This window comes from Pseudomyrmex gracilis, unplaced genomic scaffold (assembly GCF_002006095.1).
Source record: "Pseudomyrmex gracilis isolate BER0280 unplaced genomic scaffold, ASM200609v1 scaffold_84, whole genome shotgun sequence".
NCBI lineage: Eukaryota > Metazoa > Arthropoda > Insecta > Hymenoptera > Formicidae > Pseudomyrmex > Pseudomyrmex gracilis.
In genome coordinates this window covers 558,720-574,061 of record NW_018020668.1, presented here as the reverse complement: position 1 = coordinate 574,061, position 15,342 = coordinate 558,720, and the positions used below count along the sequence as shown (strand labels likewise).

Here is a 15,342-nt window from a genome sequence, read left to right as displayed (position 1 = left end):
CACACACACACACACACACACACACACACACACACACACACACACACACACACAATCAGTACTGTACTAATATCACACAATTATTATTACAGTCTCTGTGACAGTCAAAGTTTTAGGTATAAAAATAAAGTAAAACTTGAGTTTGTAACAAAAAATATCAACATGTCAAGTACCTAGTATTAATTCAAAGGCATATAATTACGCATTATCATAATAATAATTATGAAGTTGCCAACAAAAGATAGTTAAAAAGAACTTTGTACTTAACAAGATTAAGGAAACAAAAACAAACTTTTTCTTGTATCTATAAAACGAAATAACTTCTATCTAACCTTTGGTTATTATTTAGCGCGACAAGTCGATAACTCACGAACACGAACAAAGTTTCGGTTTTGGTAGTAGTTTCGGCCGGTTCGCTGCCAAAACCGAAACTAAAACGAAACTCCAATTTTGCGCCGAAACTGGCCAAAACCGAAACCAAAACCGAACCTTCGGTCGGACACTAGTAAATATAAACTAATGAACGCAAATATATTTTGTATTTTGTAGTTTTACTTTTATTTTATATTGTATAGTATGAGAATATTACCACATCACCAAGATACTGGAGGTTTCTTTGTTGCTGTGCTGGAAAAAGTAGCATCTCTTCCATGGGAAAGTGAATCTGGCACATTAAATAAGAATGAACAGAATTTAGGTGATAATGAAAACAAAGACAAACTCGGTCTTCAAGAAGAAAGTTTGCAAGATGTAAAATTAGTGAAAAGCGGAAAAAGAACATTAGAAGAAGAAAAAAAATTACGAGAGCCACAAAAAAAACGAAGAAGAGATCTTGGTTATAGAGAAGATCCATTTGTTTTCTTTAAAGACGATACAGAAGATGTATGGCAGTCTATTAAGTAAGTTTCGAGTTTTTTCGAGTTTTTCTTTTTTAGGTTTTTAGAGTAATTTGTCTTTTTTCTTATTTTTTTTTTTTTTTAATATTTTCAGAAAGTTTTACGATATATCTGAAGAGTTGAATCCGCGATGTCTGTTAGTAAGATGTCACGAAGGAAAAAAGAAAAACATTTATTTCACATCGCCGGCAATTCGTGATATAGTAATATCTAACGAAAATACAGTCAAAATGATTAATACTGGTGTTAAGACATTTGTACGATGCGACAATAAAAATATGAATTGCGCCTTTAGACTCGCTCAAGAAGGGATGCAAAGTATTGTTTGTTACATAAGTGATAAGAGAAAGCTTCAGATATCGAAAGAAGATTTAATAATGCTTTTACAAAATAACGATCCACACACACCACCTGAAATTGTAAAATTCAGTTCTGACACTCAGCAACGTCTCAAAGATTTTGGTAAATATAATAATATATATATCAATCTATTTTTTTCTTTTTCTTACACAACATATAAAATACACAAATATTATTTGAAAAATATATTTAATTCAAGCGATTGGAAGTTGTATTTTGTTATACAAAGAAGACAAAACTGACGATCCAAACCAGTTGAATCTTCAACTAGTTGGATGGAGAGGGACAATGTCGCTTAGAGCTTATGTGCCTACGTGCGATGCGATTCACTATTTACGGCTTTTAGGAGCAGATTGTTCTAAATTTGGTATGTTAAACATGAAAAGTATTATATTATTATATGAGAACATATGAATATTTATTTTAATACTATAGAGAAAAACAAATTCGAGGAAAATCGTGCAGCCGCGTTAGTTGCATCAGAAGACGTTAATAACAGCGATTCTAAAACTGAAGATTCTAATGAAAAGTTGGTAATGGAAAACGACAATTGTGTGAAGAAAGTGGACGATACTGATTGAAATGAATGAATCGTTATTAATGAATAACTTATTTGATAATTAAAGACTTGCCAACACTTTCTTAATTTTTTACATGCGTTCTAAATGTGCATTACAATTAGGTGAAACGTTTAAATTGCATGTTTTATTTAGCGGAAAATACATTCTTACTCGATCGTGTGCGAACACGATCGAGTGATAAACGATTGTTAATATCGGATTAATTTATCATTTAATGATAAAAATTACATGTCATAAATAAACTAAATAAAAAATATGATTGTATGTGTAGGATAAAATCTTTGAAAAAAAAACGAACACAACCACAGTGTGATGATGAAATGATTGTTTTTACTTTCTATTTTCTACGAAATAACATTTCTGTTATAAAAACAATTATGTTATCTACCATTGTTTGAGCGATAACTTCCATTCCCTGATACCGTATTTTTTTAATTGCGGTGTGCACTATACAAATTTTTATTATAAACATGGCCGGATTTGAAAGAATTATTAATTCAGAAGTGACATTTTTTTCTTGTAACATTTGATATATCACTACATTTAATAATTGATGCAATCTCTCGCAAGACATCCCGGTTATCGTGCGATAACGATTAGAAAGAATGGAATCTGTTAACAACTCCTCGCTTTGACGTCGCGTCATATCGTATTTTCCAAAGATTTTTATGAAATCTCTCTTGATATAAGCGTGTCTGACCGCTTCTTCTAAGTTTTTAAATGCTAGAATTTTCAACTTGCGATGAAAAATTTTCAGTTCAGTATGGATTACTACGAATAAAGGACGGGTTTTGCTATAAAAATCATTTAAATATAGATACAAACATGAAAAAGACTAGACAAGTTTTAACACATAAAACTAGAAAATAAATATATATAAAATCAAAATATCTAAGACTCATCAAATTTCTCCATTTGTTTTGAAGTTGATGCCTGATGCTAATAATCCTTATTCGTTGGCGATGTTAATTTACCGCTGAAATTTTGCGAGTTGGATGGCGATTTCGAACCTAGAATCATAAATTTCGCGCGCATTCATTTCTTAAACTTAATAATTTCTCTATTTAAGATCTGCTACTTATCAATAGTTATCATATAAAGTTCTTTAATCAATTCGATCTTTTATTATAAATATGTGTTAAGACTTACAGCTTTTTCCAAGTTTGCTTCGTGGATTATTTGCACACGGGTGATCGCCCATGAGATGTTCTCTCCACTTGTTTTGATTTACCAAACCTAAACAGAGGGGACAGCGTTCGTATCCTTCTATAGGTTCTAAAATACAAAAATTTATTTCTTTCAATTTTTTGTATTGGCAATTACTGTAAATAGTAACAAAATAATAAGCAACGTATATTCACACGTACTTGTGCATTTTTTGTCTTGTCTGTGATTCTCAAATGCACTTTCGTATACCGCCTGTTTGCACGTGTCACATTTTACGTAATTACTCCTCATATCGCATTCATCTGTAACAAAAATATCAAAGTAATTTAATATGTTAAATTTATAAACACTCATACAGTTGTCTCTTGTTACTTACTTAACAAGTGTAGGTTCAAATAAGAGATTTCTACGACTTGCTTGCACGCTTCGCATTTCGTTAACATAGGACAGGTTCTCCAGTAATGTATGTTCAGACCTTCCTCAGAATACACTTGACCCTTAGACAGGCAAAATATGCACATTCTGCTAGAAATGAAAAGAACGTCACAAATATTCCATGATCTTTGCGCGACTAACGGATTTTATTGATTTTGTACACACTTATCTCCCTTATGATCGGTACTGTTCTCGGACGGAGACGTGATACTCGTTGAGCTTCCGGTACTCACAACTGGACTCGATCTCGAAGGTGACTTGGTTAAACTAGCTACGTTATTTTCCGATGATTTAGTTCGCGTAGGCGTCGTTGTTGCTTTATTGCTGGCTTCGGCTTCCTTTTTCCTCTATAATCCATTAATTTTCTCATATCAAAGTCAAGATTTCAATTTTATACATACTTGTAGACAAAATACAATTTGCAAATATGTCACAACACATACTTGAAGATCAATCAGATCGAATTCGTGGAAGAGTTGACGATATAACAGATTTCGTCGAGTTATATCATCGTCTGGCGGCAATTGCTTTCGCACTAATCTAGGATTGACCTTGTAAACCAACACGAGAATTCTCTCGGAGACCTTACGTACCGCCTCGGCCGGATGGTGCAGACCGGAAGAACCTAGTTCGGATAACGTCCGACATGTCAGCCCGCTACAACAGTTACAATACCTTATCAGAGTATTTGCGTTTTAATAATACAAGATCGATGTTGAGGAAGAACCTCTGCAGGTCGTCACTCAATGATAAAAATTCAAGAACTTTTTCTCTTTGCGGAAAAGACAGCGCAGAGGTTCCGAAATTCCTCACACAATATCTGATAATATTCTCAATGTGAATTACCGAGCATTTTATAACAACATTATTCAGAATCACCTTTGCTTTTCCGTAGAGATGCCGTGACTCAGTATCAGTTGCTCTACCATCTCCAGCCTGCTCAGCGCGAGTCTCTGATGCGTGCTACTATTGACCGGTCTCGTCAAATGCACCGGTATTATATGCAACTCTCGCACACATTTGCAGTCTGCCATGCTGAGAATCGTGTGCACTGCCATGTTGTGTATTCTCGGCGTGGTGTCTCCCGACTTCGTCAAAAGTTCCGGCAACAAACGTTCGACGCTTCTGGCGATTTCAGTCGAAGATACCCTGTATCAAATTTATTTCGATTTGTTACAATTGTTGCATTTTTTTTTTAATAAGCATAATTACGTTAAAAATATTTATGCAATTTTTGCTTAAAAAAAGAGAGTTTTTACTTGTCTGCGGCGAACTCGGAGAAAAAGATTCTTATAAGTTGCGCGGCCAAACTGTACACGCTGAAAACCTTGTCCCTAAGAGCTCTGTGTAATAGCAGAATTGCCGCCCTGGCCACTTTATTCGGAGAATGCTTCGATACTTCCGGATCGAATGTCTTCAGCTCCTCTTTCAATTGCATCAATCCTTCCTCCTTATCCGTGAACTGTTTCGAGTAAAACTTTTCCACCTGCATATGACAATCGTTATCGCTCCGCTATTTAGACACTGTTGAAAAAAATAAAACATTGACAATGTTACCATATCCATTCCAAAGACCGCGATAGGTAACGCGGCTTGTTTCTTCTCCCTGTCATTCAGCTTCGAGGTAACTTTCGTCTCCGTCGTGTTGTCCAAGTGACACTCTCTCGTAAATTCGTTCGTATGTGAGCTAAAAATTAACATCCGTGCGAATGTGTTTGTATGTATATATATACATATATATATGTACATCGTTAATTTTCCATTTTTCTTACTGTCTCAGAGCAGGAATGGTTCTTTCCTCGTAAGCTTCGTAGCTCGAGCGAAGGGCCGGTCCTGCCGATTTGGTTTTCCGTCTTAAAGATCCTTTGTTACAGTTGCTCTGTCTCTCAAGAACACCGTTCGTCGGACTGTCGGTTACCTCTGAGAAACGTTTAAAACTTTATACATATATAGTATTACAATAAAATTGAAAGATTTTTTAATAACGATATACGTTTCAATAAATGTGTACCAGGACTGTTGGGTTTTTGATGTAGCGGCGACACCGGCGGTTGATGCGCGGGACCAGTTGGCGACAGGGCGCCATCGCGATTAGGTGGGATAACTAGTCTCGGGGGAGACGTAACGTCGTCGGACAACACCGCTTTGTTCGAAGTACACGTGTCAGACGTCATTTCTTTGTCTTCCGCGGACGACAGATTGTTTTTCTCTACAGGCTGCACCATTAATCAGCTTGATAATTATATTATTATCACACACCGAGCTTTCGCTATAGCGAGAGACGATTTGAGAGAAGTCGCGAGCGCTACTCACCCCGTGAACTTCGAGCAGATTGTGTATCTCCAACGCCTGATAGACCTGCTGTCTGTATTGTTGAGCCTGGGCCTTCTTGGCTTTGGCCTTGTCGTAATCCTCCAACGCAATGGCATACTTCTTCTCTAATTCGTACTTGCCCAGACGTTCGCCCGCTTTTCTTAAATTCTCCATTGCCACCTTCAACTTCGAAGCGTACTCGAATCTCTCTTCTTCCACCGCTATCAGTTTCTTCGCTTCCATCTGCCTTATGATTTTGGCCACTTCCCGATCGACGTACATTTCAAAAGCTAAATCGTCATAAGGCGAGGTATAATGCGGATTGTACGGGGCATCTCCTTGTCCGGTTAATTCCTGACCGGAAGGTTCGCCAAGTATATTTATAGCAATAAGACCAACCTGAATGTGTGGGAAAAAGATTTTTTAGAGTTTCTATCTCAAAATATATATAATGCAAGTGATCTGACCTGATTTTTTTAAATTTATTTTACGATTTATTGTGAGCGTAATTCCTAATTGTAGGTGAGATTGTTATTAAGATCTTAGCGCGCGTCTCAGCTATACAATATATATATATATATACACCTGACAATAAGTATTGTGCGCGTTACTGTGCGGTTTATGTAGCCTGAGCTTCAGAGACAACGCTTCCGTCTCCGGTAGAGCCACGCTTTTCAGCTCCCTGCTCTTGTAAAGGGTCGACGCGTTGTCCGACAATGTGATGTAGCCCAGGTAACTGAAATTCGTCGAAGCGGATGCATTTTCTTCCCTCGAAGTCCAGATCTCTAGTTTCTCAGCTGCAATTAAAGAGGATACTGTCGCGTGTTTAACAGTTTTTTTTTCTTTTCGCGAAAATTACACACGATAATTTCCCCGTCATGAGATTTAGATCCGGCGATCTAAATCTCGTATTAAAAACTGGTACAAGTAAATTTTTCGTCGATTACGTCGGTTTTCATTTCCGGCGGCGCAGCCGGAAAAATCGAGCGAGAGAAACGAAAGGATGACGATGTAGCCTCAGGAAATCACGGTAGGCTCGTTAATTCGATTTCCATTGTCGGTAAATTGCTTTTCAGCCGGGACGTCGGTTTTAACGAACACAATGATGACTTTAATAGCGTCACAAGAAAAATAACCTTTTGCGTTTTAACTTTATTTTTATCACGTAGTATTTATTACCGCTATTTATAAACTAGCGAACTCACGTATGAGATACTGATGAGCCAACACCTGTATCCTCGTAAGCTTCGTGGGCCCGTGAAGACGTAGAATCAGTTCTTGAGGATACGTGCAGTTTCTTGCACTTTGCCAACCCCTTACTGTCGGCCCGTGAACATTAAGCTCTAACGACGAGTGCCTGTCCTCCTCGCCTTTGGAATAGATTTTAAAAAGTGCAATCAAATTTCAGATATATTACTCTTCTATCACAAAGGGGAAAAGCAATAAAATTATACTCCAAAAGAATTTTTCTACTTTAACGAATATTTAAAATTGTTTTGCGTTCATATACATTTGATGTATTAAACGACAATCAAATAATTCTTAAAAAATTAAACAATTGATTAAAAATGTCGCTTTTCTAAAATTGAACAGGACTTACTTTCACCGTCTATACGATTTATACAGTCATTTATTTTTGCAGCACGTGTTTGTAAGATTATTCAGAATTAAAGGACTAAATTTTCAGTTAGACGGAATCAACATAAAACACTTCAAGTACTTGAACTTGCGATCATCAAAATGTCAATCTCGAGCATCAAATGTCGATCAAGCTTGAACTCGGAAAAGTTGCTTGCTATACGTTATTACTTAGTTACACATAGTTGCGTGACGCTTGTATCGTGCTCAAATATTTTTTCAGTAGTATCAAGACAATATTTCTTTATATCAATTTATTTTTCATTCGTCATTTCTATTATTCATTCATTGACAAAACGTAAAATTGTATTTATGCTATCACGTATCTGTCGAAATTTTGCACAGTTAGCAAAAATACAATCTTTGAGAAGTAATAGGATATCGTCACGCAATAACGCAGTTTCGTATGTGATTTGTGATTGCATATTAAACACAGATTGTACACGGTCGTTTTGAGCGGCGTGCTATTTTGCACTTATGAATATAAAACGAAGTTTCAAAAGTATATTATAATTTTACAACGTATATACATATATATATATATATATATATAAGAAAGAAAAAGTACATTGTTCGCGCCGACCGGAGTATCAAATAACTTCTACGCAAATTATAAGCGAGTCACGGCTAGTCTTGTGTCGGAAAAATCAATGTATTCGATGAAGTACGTTAAAACGCGCGCGGTAGTTCTGGCCAAACTTGGCCGACCGTCAGCCAAAATAAGTAAACCGTTGGAAATTACACGGATCGTAGTCACAAAACGATAAATTTCGAAGCAAAAAAAAAATATGAAAAAACTTATAAATTTTTGGATTATAAATAACTATATTAAAAATTCTGGATAACTCTCTCTGTTAATTTTTCTAGAAAAAATAGCTATAAATTGGTTTTTTTACTAGTTTTCTAATTTTAGTATCTTCCACAAGCTGTGCTGTGCGCTACCACTTCGATTGCGAAAGTGTCAGACAGCACTTTTTGACAAAACCGTTGTTTTCACTTAATTTTCGTCGTAGATATAAAAATTTAAATCCAAGTAATTCTCAGTCTCTTTCGGTCACCGCCCGAGATTAACCCGCGTTTTGTATTATGACGCAAGGTCTGTGGGATTAGTCTTACTCGTGGCGTAGACGACGTTAAATCCGACTTTCCTAGGCATGATGGAGAAGAGTTGATCGTCGGAAAGTGGCGACCGATGAAGTAAATGACCGAAATATTACATCACACGCGCACGAAGCGCACGTAGAAACGAACGAACGGGGAGGAACGGAGGAATACGTCAAAATCTAAAAGGCACAGCCATCTGCAAGCTCGATAAAGGGGGAGCTTGCAAGTTTCACCCCGGCGCGCATGCCACCCTACTTGCACGTCCGGCCGCGGCGAAGCTTGCGACAGAACTGGCTTCGTGCTAGAACCATCGTATCTGACGCGACTCAGATAGTTTGAGGAATTTTCCTGCGAAAAGGCATGCGTGTGTATTCGCTAATATGCGTTGCTTTTCGCAGAGGGACTGCACCCATGCGTATCCACAAGAGATTTCACAATATTGCAAGTAGCAGAACGCAATCAACAAGCAAAGTCCTGTAAGAAAAGAAATAAATTAAATATTCAGGATTTGACACAGGAATTTTCTTTTCTTCGATCACGGAAGGTCAAGGATTGACTTTGTAACAACTGAAACACTTTTCTTATTTCTATTCTTGCCCGTTCGATATTTGCAAGAACCAATTCGGATTTAAAAATAAATCATTTCTGTCTCAATTAAAATTATATTCTTGTTTTATTTAATTTTTAATATATTGTGCTATTTTTTCAATTTTATGTTTGATTAATTACATTCGCAATTCATATTTTGAAGTGTTAGAAATAATTAAAATTTGCAAAATTAAATTGGCCTTTATTTCTCAATTATAGTTAGTTAAATTCTTTGAAGCTACAAATCTACTTACTTAATTTTTCGAATAAACTTTTTAAAATCAAAACGTTTTTATTTTCAGATTTAAAGTTTTGCATTATGTGTTCAAAAAATGTTTTATTTAAACGTATATTCTTTATTTAATAAAAATAATTAATGGAATATCGAAAATCAACTGAGATGAAGTGATTTGAGAATCACTGAGATATTTATTTGTACGAAGAACATATTGTGTTGTGAAGTTTGTTACTTATGGTAATCTACATTCTAGTCCATCTATCTCTTGTGTTACACTCGAATCTGCTCGAGTCGAAATATAGACTGTAATTTTGTAATGGATCAATAAACGGAGGCTGCGTGACGTCAGAGGGTGCGGTAAGGGTAGACGAGCCCAAGAGCGATGACTATATACACACAACCCTCCTTTTCATGTTTAGTGACCACGTGCAGTCGCACGTGCTACATAATTTCGATTGTTCTCGCACAAAAATATTTCCGTATTGAAATTATCGCATGAAAACGATTGTGTAAAATGTTCAAATCGATGATAGTTTTGCGCGAATCTTTCAATGTTGCATCAATAGCCAATGCAATAGCGACAAATAACTTCTTGAATTAAAAAATTTAGTAATATAAGACACATTTGTAAGAAATAAGACACTTTGATATTTTATTTATAGAAAGTTACATGTATAATTTTATTAAATATATAAACACATTTACACATACCTATATTGTATAGTACAACTTTAAATACAAAGTTTGGAATATATTTAAAAAGAATTAGAAGTTTTCTTATGTCCTAAAGGAATGTTTAATTATGTAGTAGCAAAAAGATACAGTAGGCCTTTTGCAAACTGGAAGATTTCTGATCCACCTAGTTTCGATTGGCCATAAACTCTGTCGACGAATGTAATCGGTACCTCTCCTATTGTATATTTGAATTGTCTAGCTCTAACAATCATTTCCATTTGAAAAACATATCCTTTTGATACACATGATTGTATCAGTTTTTCCAGGACATCTTTTTTGTAAAGTCTAATAAAAACGTTATGAAATGAGAAAACAACATTAAAATATATCATACATCTTGTACATACTACGGATGAATCTGACAGATTTACCTGAAACTACCTGTCAAATCACTTGCACCAGGTCTCAGTAAAATTTGAGTTAAGAAATTTGCACCTCTACTGACTAATTTCCTCTTAAAATCCCAACCGTATACACCACCTCCATCAATATATCTTGTACCACTAACTATATCTAGATCAAGATATTTTTGTAACTCAGCCATTTTTGGAATAAATTTTGGCTAAAAAAAAATAATAGAATTCTCTTATGCAAACGTCAGTGTTTCTACTCAATTTTTCAAATAATCGATATGATCCACATACATGATGAGACAAGTCAGCATCCATGATAACAATAAAGTTTCCTGTTGCATATTTTATTCCGTGCGTGTAAGCAGTACCCAGTCCGAGCTTCTTTTCTCTGGGCTTTAGGACTATTTTATCCTCACCGTAAACATGTTGCAGTTGCTTGGCCATGTCCAGAGTTCCATCTGGAGAACCATCATCTATCACGATAACTTCATAAGCGAGCTCGCTGCAATATTGTAGATTTTCGCTTGACGATTCTTTTCAGCATTGCAGCTTAAATTTATTTTTCTCACTTATTTATTATTACATTAAACATGTAACTTTTTTAACTTAAGGTTACATGCAACTATCTAAAAAATTACCTTTCTTCCATATATTTTCTGATAAGCCATATTATTATCGGTAAATTCTCCACTTCGTTGTAAGTGGGAAGTAAAATTGAATATTTGTCATTTTTGCACAATTCTTTTAAATCTTGTTTTCGTTTTTGTTCCTTATTTACCATTTTACCTAATTTTCGCACGAGAATTAACACGAGTTTAAACAAGAATTGACAAGCAAATCAACGGGAAACGTGGAACAACGGGGATCTTTGATTCGACAAGTGGTAAGACTGATTTGTTTGTTTCGTCACATATGTAGTGGCATCACTGGATATTTAAACCCGCGAGTTTTTTAAACTAATCTTGTCAAGTGACAAATAGTTTTGTCTTAATTTTTTTAAAAACATTTTGATTACATATATTCAAAATTGTACTATTCTAAAAAATATAAGTTTTTCGAACGAACTGATCGAAAGGTGTGACATTAAGAGCAAAACATTGAACAAAAACTAAATTAAAACAAATGTAACGGGTAATTAAAAAATATAAGTAAAAAGTATTTTTTTTCCTATTTATTATTGATACATATATTTATATGTAGCAAAATGTTTGAAATGTTTCTTTATTCTTGATCGGAATAAGAGAAAATATTTAGAGTTAAACGCGCGTAATTAAGTAATTGTGCGCATTAAACCAAGTAAAGAAAGATTCCTTTTAAAAAGTAACAACGTTTATTAGTGTTGCTTTATTAAAACAGTTTGCGTTTTATTTCAGAGTAGTATTTATTTATTTATTTATTTTTTTAATTTATTAAATATATCGTTGCATAAAGATGTGCGCACCGATGCTGTTTCATTTATCTTACAACAATTTCTTGCATTACTTTGTCGACTTATCATGTTTTCCGCATTTATTGACTATTGCTTTCTATAATCGTCGATAATCGTTTATCACCATAACGAGTGGTGCATTCCGCAAATATCTGCGAAGATGCTTACACACGCTTATGTTCACATGTACACGTTCGCACACAAATATATATATTTCATATATATTTGGTCCATTGGCCGTTTCCGCCGCGTATACGGCAAAGGTCGACTAACTGATAGTGCCGCACGAATATTTTTCGACACCCTGGACAAACAAAATGTGTGTATTTTATTTGATTAAAGAAAGTACTATATATGTATATAATATTTTTAAAATTATGGGTATACATATGTGCGTGCGTGCGTGCGTGTGTGTGTCATGTAATAAATGTAATATGTATTGTTTTCAGTTGTATTAATTATTTTATAGTAAATAACAACAAGAAGATAAAAACAGATAATACATCTACTATTTACATTTAATTTTAAGATCTATATTTATTATATTTAAATAATCTCTCGTTTTTCTTGCGTAAATCTATATATATATATATGTGAAGACATAGATTACAGATGTGTGTTTAAATGTATGTAAAATGTTCATATCTTTATAAAAGAAATATTTAACTTTTTTGTATTTCACAATTTTACTTCTCTCTGTTGTATATTCCGTTACGAGTTTTAGTCTGACATTTCTTCCAATAAAAACTTAAAGTTTCCAGACGGCCCTGTCGACGATGTACCCCTTACTCTGCGGAACAGCGTGTGTGTTCATGCCGACAACCCCCACTGCCAGCGCCTCCACTTCTGCCGACCTCGAGATAGCCGAGAAGCAGCCGCCGCTATCGAAGCAAACGACGCCGCACTCTACGCTCGGTCGTTCACGGATTCGGAGTGTTCGTTTTTCTGCTCCGATCGGTGTGGTCGGCGTGCATCTGTGCTCTTTGCGAATTTATACACAGCAGTGTCGTCGGTACGTAATAATCCGTTCGGAACTTTTGCTCACAACTTTCGTCGTAAGAAAAACGTCGATCGCGACAAAGCGTAAATCGGAACAAGCGTAAAAAAAAAAAAAAAAAACGAGTGTCGGCCGATTTTGCAAAAAGAAATCGTTCGTGGGTGTGTGTTCGTGTGTCTGTGTGTGCCTGTGGGCGTGTGTGGTGGAACGTATGTGCAGTGATCGTGTATGTGTGTGTGCGCGCCGATCTGTAGGCAATTTAAAATGCCCCGTACGGCGGAAGCTGAGATTTTCAGCGAGACGCGATTGCTGATGGTCACTGTAATTCTCGATGGAGTTTGCGAGATGAAAAGATCGACCAAAGATAATCACACATTTGTGTCAATCAGTTTATTGAGAAGAGCGAACCGCGACCGGACAGATCTAGGACAACGACTTCGCGTGCGCGTCTTGACGCGTTAACGTTTTCTCAAACTCGCTTCTCTCAAAGACTGAGAGAGACCTAAACCAACATGGAAATCTGCGAGAAATCTTTTTTGTTCGTTCCTTAGTTCCTCACATAGTTGAGAGATTTCGTTCTTTTTATCTCGCCGAGAAGGGATCTTCTCAGCAAGAGACCGTAACTTTTTTTCTCTCATCTTAAGCAAGAAAGATCGGCGCCGTCTACACTTGTCTTCTCACGGACTGAGAAATCGCAAAATATCATCTCCGTGATAAACGGGCCACGATTTCCGCAGCATCTGGATCTTCAATCATCTTATTTCCTCGTTTTCTCTCGACTTTTCACCAAGCTATCTGCACATACAGTCGAATTACATGATGTAACAACAATGACTACATGTGTAGATGTTAGCGTCACGTTTCAATTTTAGCGACGCGATCAATCGACTTCCGCGAGACAACGCGCTTGCTTGAGGGTCGCATAATAATTTTGGACTCCGCAATGGTCCTCTCTGCAGAGAAGGGAGGGAAAGGGGAGAGCGACGACGTGTGAGGAAGTCGTTTGAATTTAGCGGGGGGGTCCATGGACACCGTGGCTAGCTGCGAGCAGCATCGGATGGCAGGCATGGCGCACACACCGTTGCGAGGGGTAGATTGAACCGCTCCGCACCCTGCGATCAATAAACTCGGCGAGAGGGAGCAGCCCCGTGACGAGCCGTTCAACTCCGCCACATTTTGTCTCTCCCTTCTCTCTCCACGTTTCTCTCCAACCCTCTATCGCGATCGCTTTTCCCTCCCCCCCGTCTTCATCCCCTCGTCATCGTCGACGTTGTCGACTCGCTCGCTGTTCTTCAATCGTAACCCTTGCTATCAGCGATTCAACACGTGCACTTCCACACTTTGTTCCGCGGCAAGATAGCGTTCTCTTGCGCTTGACAGATTATTGCGGATTAACAAAAGCCAAAGAGGCTCGGCGACTCTCTTTTCAGAATTTTTCACCCTAACTTTAACCGTCTGCTTTTGCAAAAAGTTGCACGGTGAGCGGCGAGTTGTGAGAAATCATGGTTTTTTTTTTTTTAAGCGAAAAGAATTTTTAATTTACAATAAAATCAGAAGTAAGCTACAAAATATGTCGCAAAATTCTAGACAATCGGTTCAGGAAGTTCAATTAGAACTTTTAGACCACACATTTTCCTGAAATGTTTGTAATAAAGAGTTAAACCGGTCACAATTAGACACACATCTGATGACACACAGAACAAGAAAGATATAAGAATGTAATATTTGATTTCTGACAAGCGACAACGACCGACAATTACATGCACTTTAGCGATAAAGATTAGCCTACGTGAGTTCTTTAATGCATGCTAAACTACCACACGTATTGAAAGTGATTGTGTCCGAACGGGGTTACAAACAAACCGACCTTGAACCAGAAAGAGTTCTTTTGCATTCTCATCTGCCAAACTAGCAAAGCGCTTTAATTAGTTAAACGTGTCAAATACATATATTCCAAAAAAATTTTTCTTTATTATTTAAATACCATCGAGGCGGATCATCAGCAATCGTTTTAAGATTGAACGAGCATATAGTTCAATCGGTGTTTATTTTATGTGAAATCAGGTGAAAATCAGTGCGCTCAGAGGAGTCAGCATAAGGATGTGGCGAGAACCTCCAGGCGGGGGGTGTAAGACACCCACCCATATCGTCGCTATGCTCCTACTGGCTGGTGTTCTGGCATTGACAATGGGTGAGTCAACTTCGTACAATCTTATTCACACGTTTCTTAACGTGACTCGACAACAATTTCATAGAAGCATTGACCGTCGATCATGCGGTCTGCATCAAAAATATTTTCACGCTAACAGATACAAGCCGCGACTTCTTTTCGTCAAATGTTTTATAGCAAAATGCAACTAACTTGATGTAAATGTTATATACAAAAAATGTGACACACATGTATATACATTATAAGAATTTGATCTTGTGAGTAATAGAGATCACAGATTAAAACCATAAAAATTGTGCGATATAAATATTTTCGTTCAAAGTCGCGAACTTTTTATT

The 15,342-nt window shown here is 36.6% G+C and overlaps 4 protein-coding genes across 52 annotated transcripts in view; 2 read left to right on the top strand and 2 right to left on the bottom strand.

The window, feature by feature from the left end:
- Positions 1 to 2,093, top strand: part of LOC109855240 (tRNA (cytosine(34)-C(5))-methyltransferase) — a 6,026-nt gene extending 3,933 nt beyond the window's left edge. For both annotated transcript variants that reach the window (XM_020429252.1, XM_020429251.1), the window contains exons 8-11: positions 576 to 899; positions 991 to 1,358; positions 1,456 to 1,623; positions 1,692 to 2,093. In XM_020429252.1, the coding sequence (XP_020284841.1) occupies positions 576 to 899; positions 991 to 1,358; positions 1,456 to 1,623; positions 1,692 to 1,837 (1,006 nt within the window). In that variant the 3' untranslated portion in view covers positions 1,838 to 2,093. The remainder of the gene's footprint in view (positions 1 to 575; positions 900 to 990; positions 1,359 to 1,455; positions 1,624 to 1,691) is intronic.
- A 90-nt stretch (positions 2,094 to 2,183) lies between these two features.
- Positions 2,184 to 8,769, bottom strand: LOC109855239 (centrosomal protein of 104 kDa). Of its 2 annotated transcripts, none has more exons than XM_020429248.1 (15): positions 8,507 to 8,769; positions 6,958 to 7,122; positions 6,338 to 6,549; positions 5,753 to 6,151; positions 5,451 to 5,655; positions 5,212 to 5,359; positions 4,997 to 5,126; positions 4,699 to 4,925; positions 4,319 to 4,588; positions 3,883 to 4,096; positions 3,605 to 3,786; positions 3,381 to 3,529; positions 3,205 to 3,306; positions 2,987 to 3,112; positions 2,184 to 2,847 (listed from the first exon to the last, which is right to left on the bottom strand). In XM_020429248.1, the coding sequence occupies exons 1-15, from the start codon at positions 8,544 to 8,546 to the stop codon at positions 2,777 to 2,779; spliced, it is 2,640 nt and encodes an 879-aa protein (XP_020284837.1). In that variant the 5' UTR covers positions 8,547 to 8,769; the 3' UTR covers positions 2,184 to 2,776. The 2 variants fall into 2 exon arrangements, with proteins under 2 accessions (XP_020284837.1, XP_020284838.1); XM_020429249.1 differs by having other exon boundaries at positions 3,381 to 3,526.
- Positions 8,770 to 9,988: 1,219 nt separating this feature from the next.
- LOC109855249 (probable dolichol-phosphate mannosyltransferase) lies at positions 9,989 to 11,275 on the bottom strand. Its single transcript, XM_020429272.1, has 4 exons — positions 11,047 to 11,275; positions 10,700 to 10,910; positions 10,427 to 10,617; positions 9,989 to 10,340 (listed from the first exon to the last, which is right to left on the bottom strand). The coding sequence occupies exons 1-4, from the start codon at positions 11,187 to 11,189 to the stop codon at positions 10,121 to 10,123; spliced, it is 765 nt and encodes a 254-aa protein (XP_020284861.1). The 5' UTR covers positions 11,190 to 11,275; the 3' UTR covers positions 9,989 to 10,120.
- Positions 11,276 to 12,712: 1,437 nt separating this feature from the next.
- Positions 12,713 to 15,342, top strand: part of LOC109855225 (Down syndrome cell adhesion molecule-like protein Dscam2) — a 67,355-nt gene continuing 64,725 nt past the window's right edge. For 44 of the 47 annotated variants that reach the window (XM_020429189.1, XM_020429194.1, XM_020429205.1 and 41 more), the window contains exons 1-2: positions 12,713 to 12,849; positions 14,899 to 15,025. In XM_020429189.1, coding sequence (XP_020284778.1) covers positions 14,935 to 15,025 — 91 coding nt within the window. In that variant the 5' untranslated portion in view covers positions 12,713 to 12,849; positions 14,899 to 14,934. The remainder of the gene's footprint in view (positions 12,850 to 14,898; positions 15,026 to 15,342) is intronic. The other 3 variants (XM_020429183.1, XM_020429232.1, XM_020429228.1) reach the window with 1 other exon arrangement.

Coding starts and splice junctions, on each gene's coding strand:
- LOC109855239 (XM_020429248.1), bottom strand. CDS start 8,546: ATGCCTAGGAAAGTCGGATTTAACGTCGTCTACGCCACGA. Junction 6,550..6,957: donor GGCTCATCAGTATCTCATAC/GTGAGTTCGCTA, acceptor CTTTAATTGCAG/CTGAGAAACTAGAGATCTGG. Junction 3,530..3,604: donor ACCGATCATAAGGGAGATAA/GTGTGTACAAAA, acceptor TTTCATTTCTAG/CAGAATGTGCATATTTTGCC.
- LOC109855249 (XM_020429272.1), bottom strand. CDS start 11,189: ATGGTAAATAAGGAACAAAAACGAAAACAAGATTTAAAAGAATTGTGC. Junction 10,911..11,046: donor AGAAAATATATGGAAGAAAG/GTAATTTTTTAG, acceptor ACAATATTGCAG/CGAGCTCGCTTATGAAGTTA. Junction 10,341..10,426: donor GATTTGACAGGTAGTTTCAG/GTAAATCTGTCA, acceptor CGTTTTTATTAG/ACTTTACAAAAAAGATGTCC.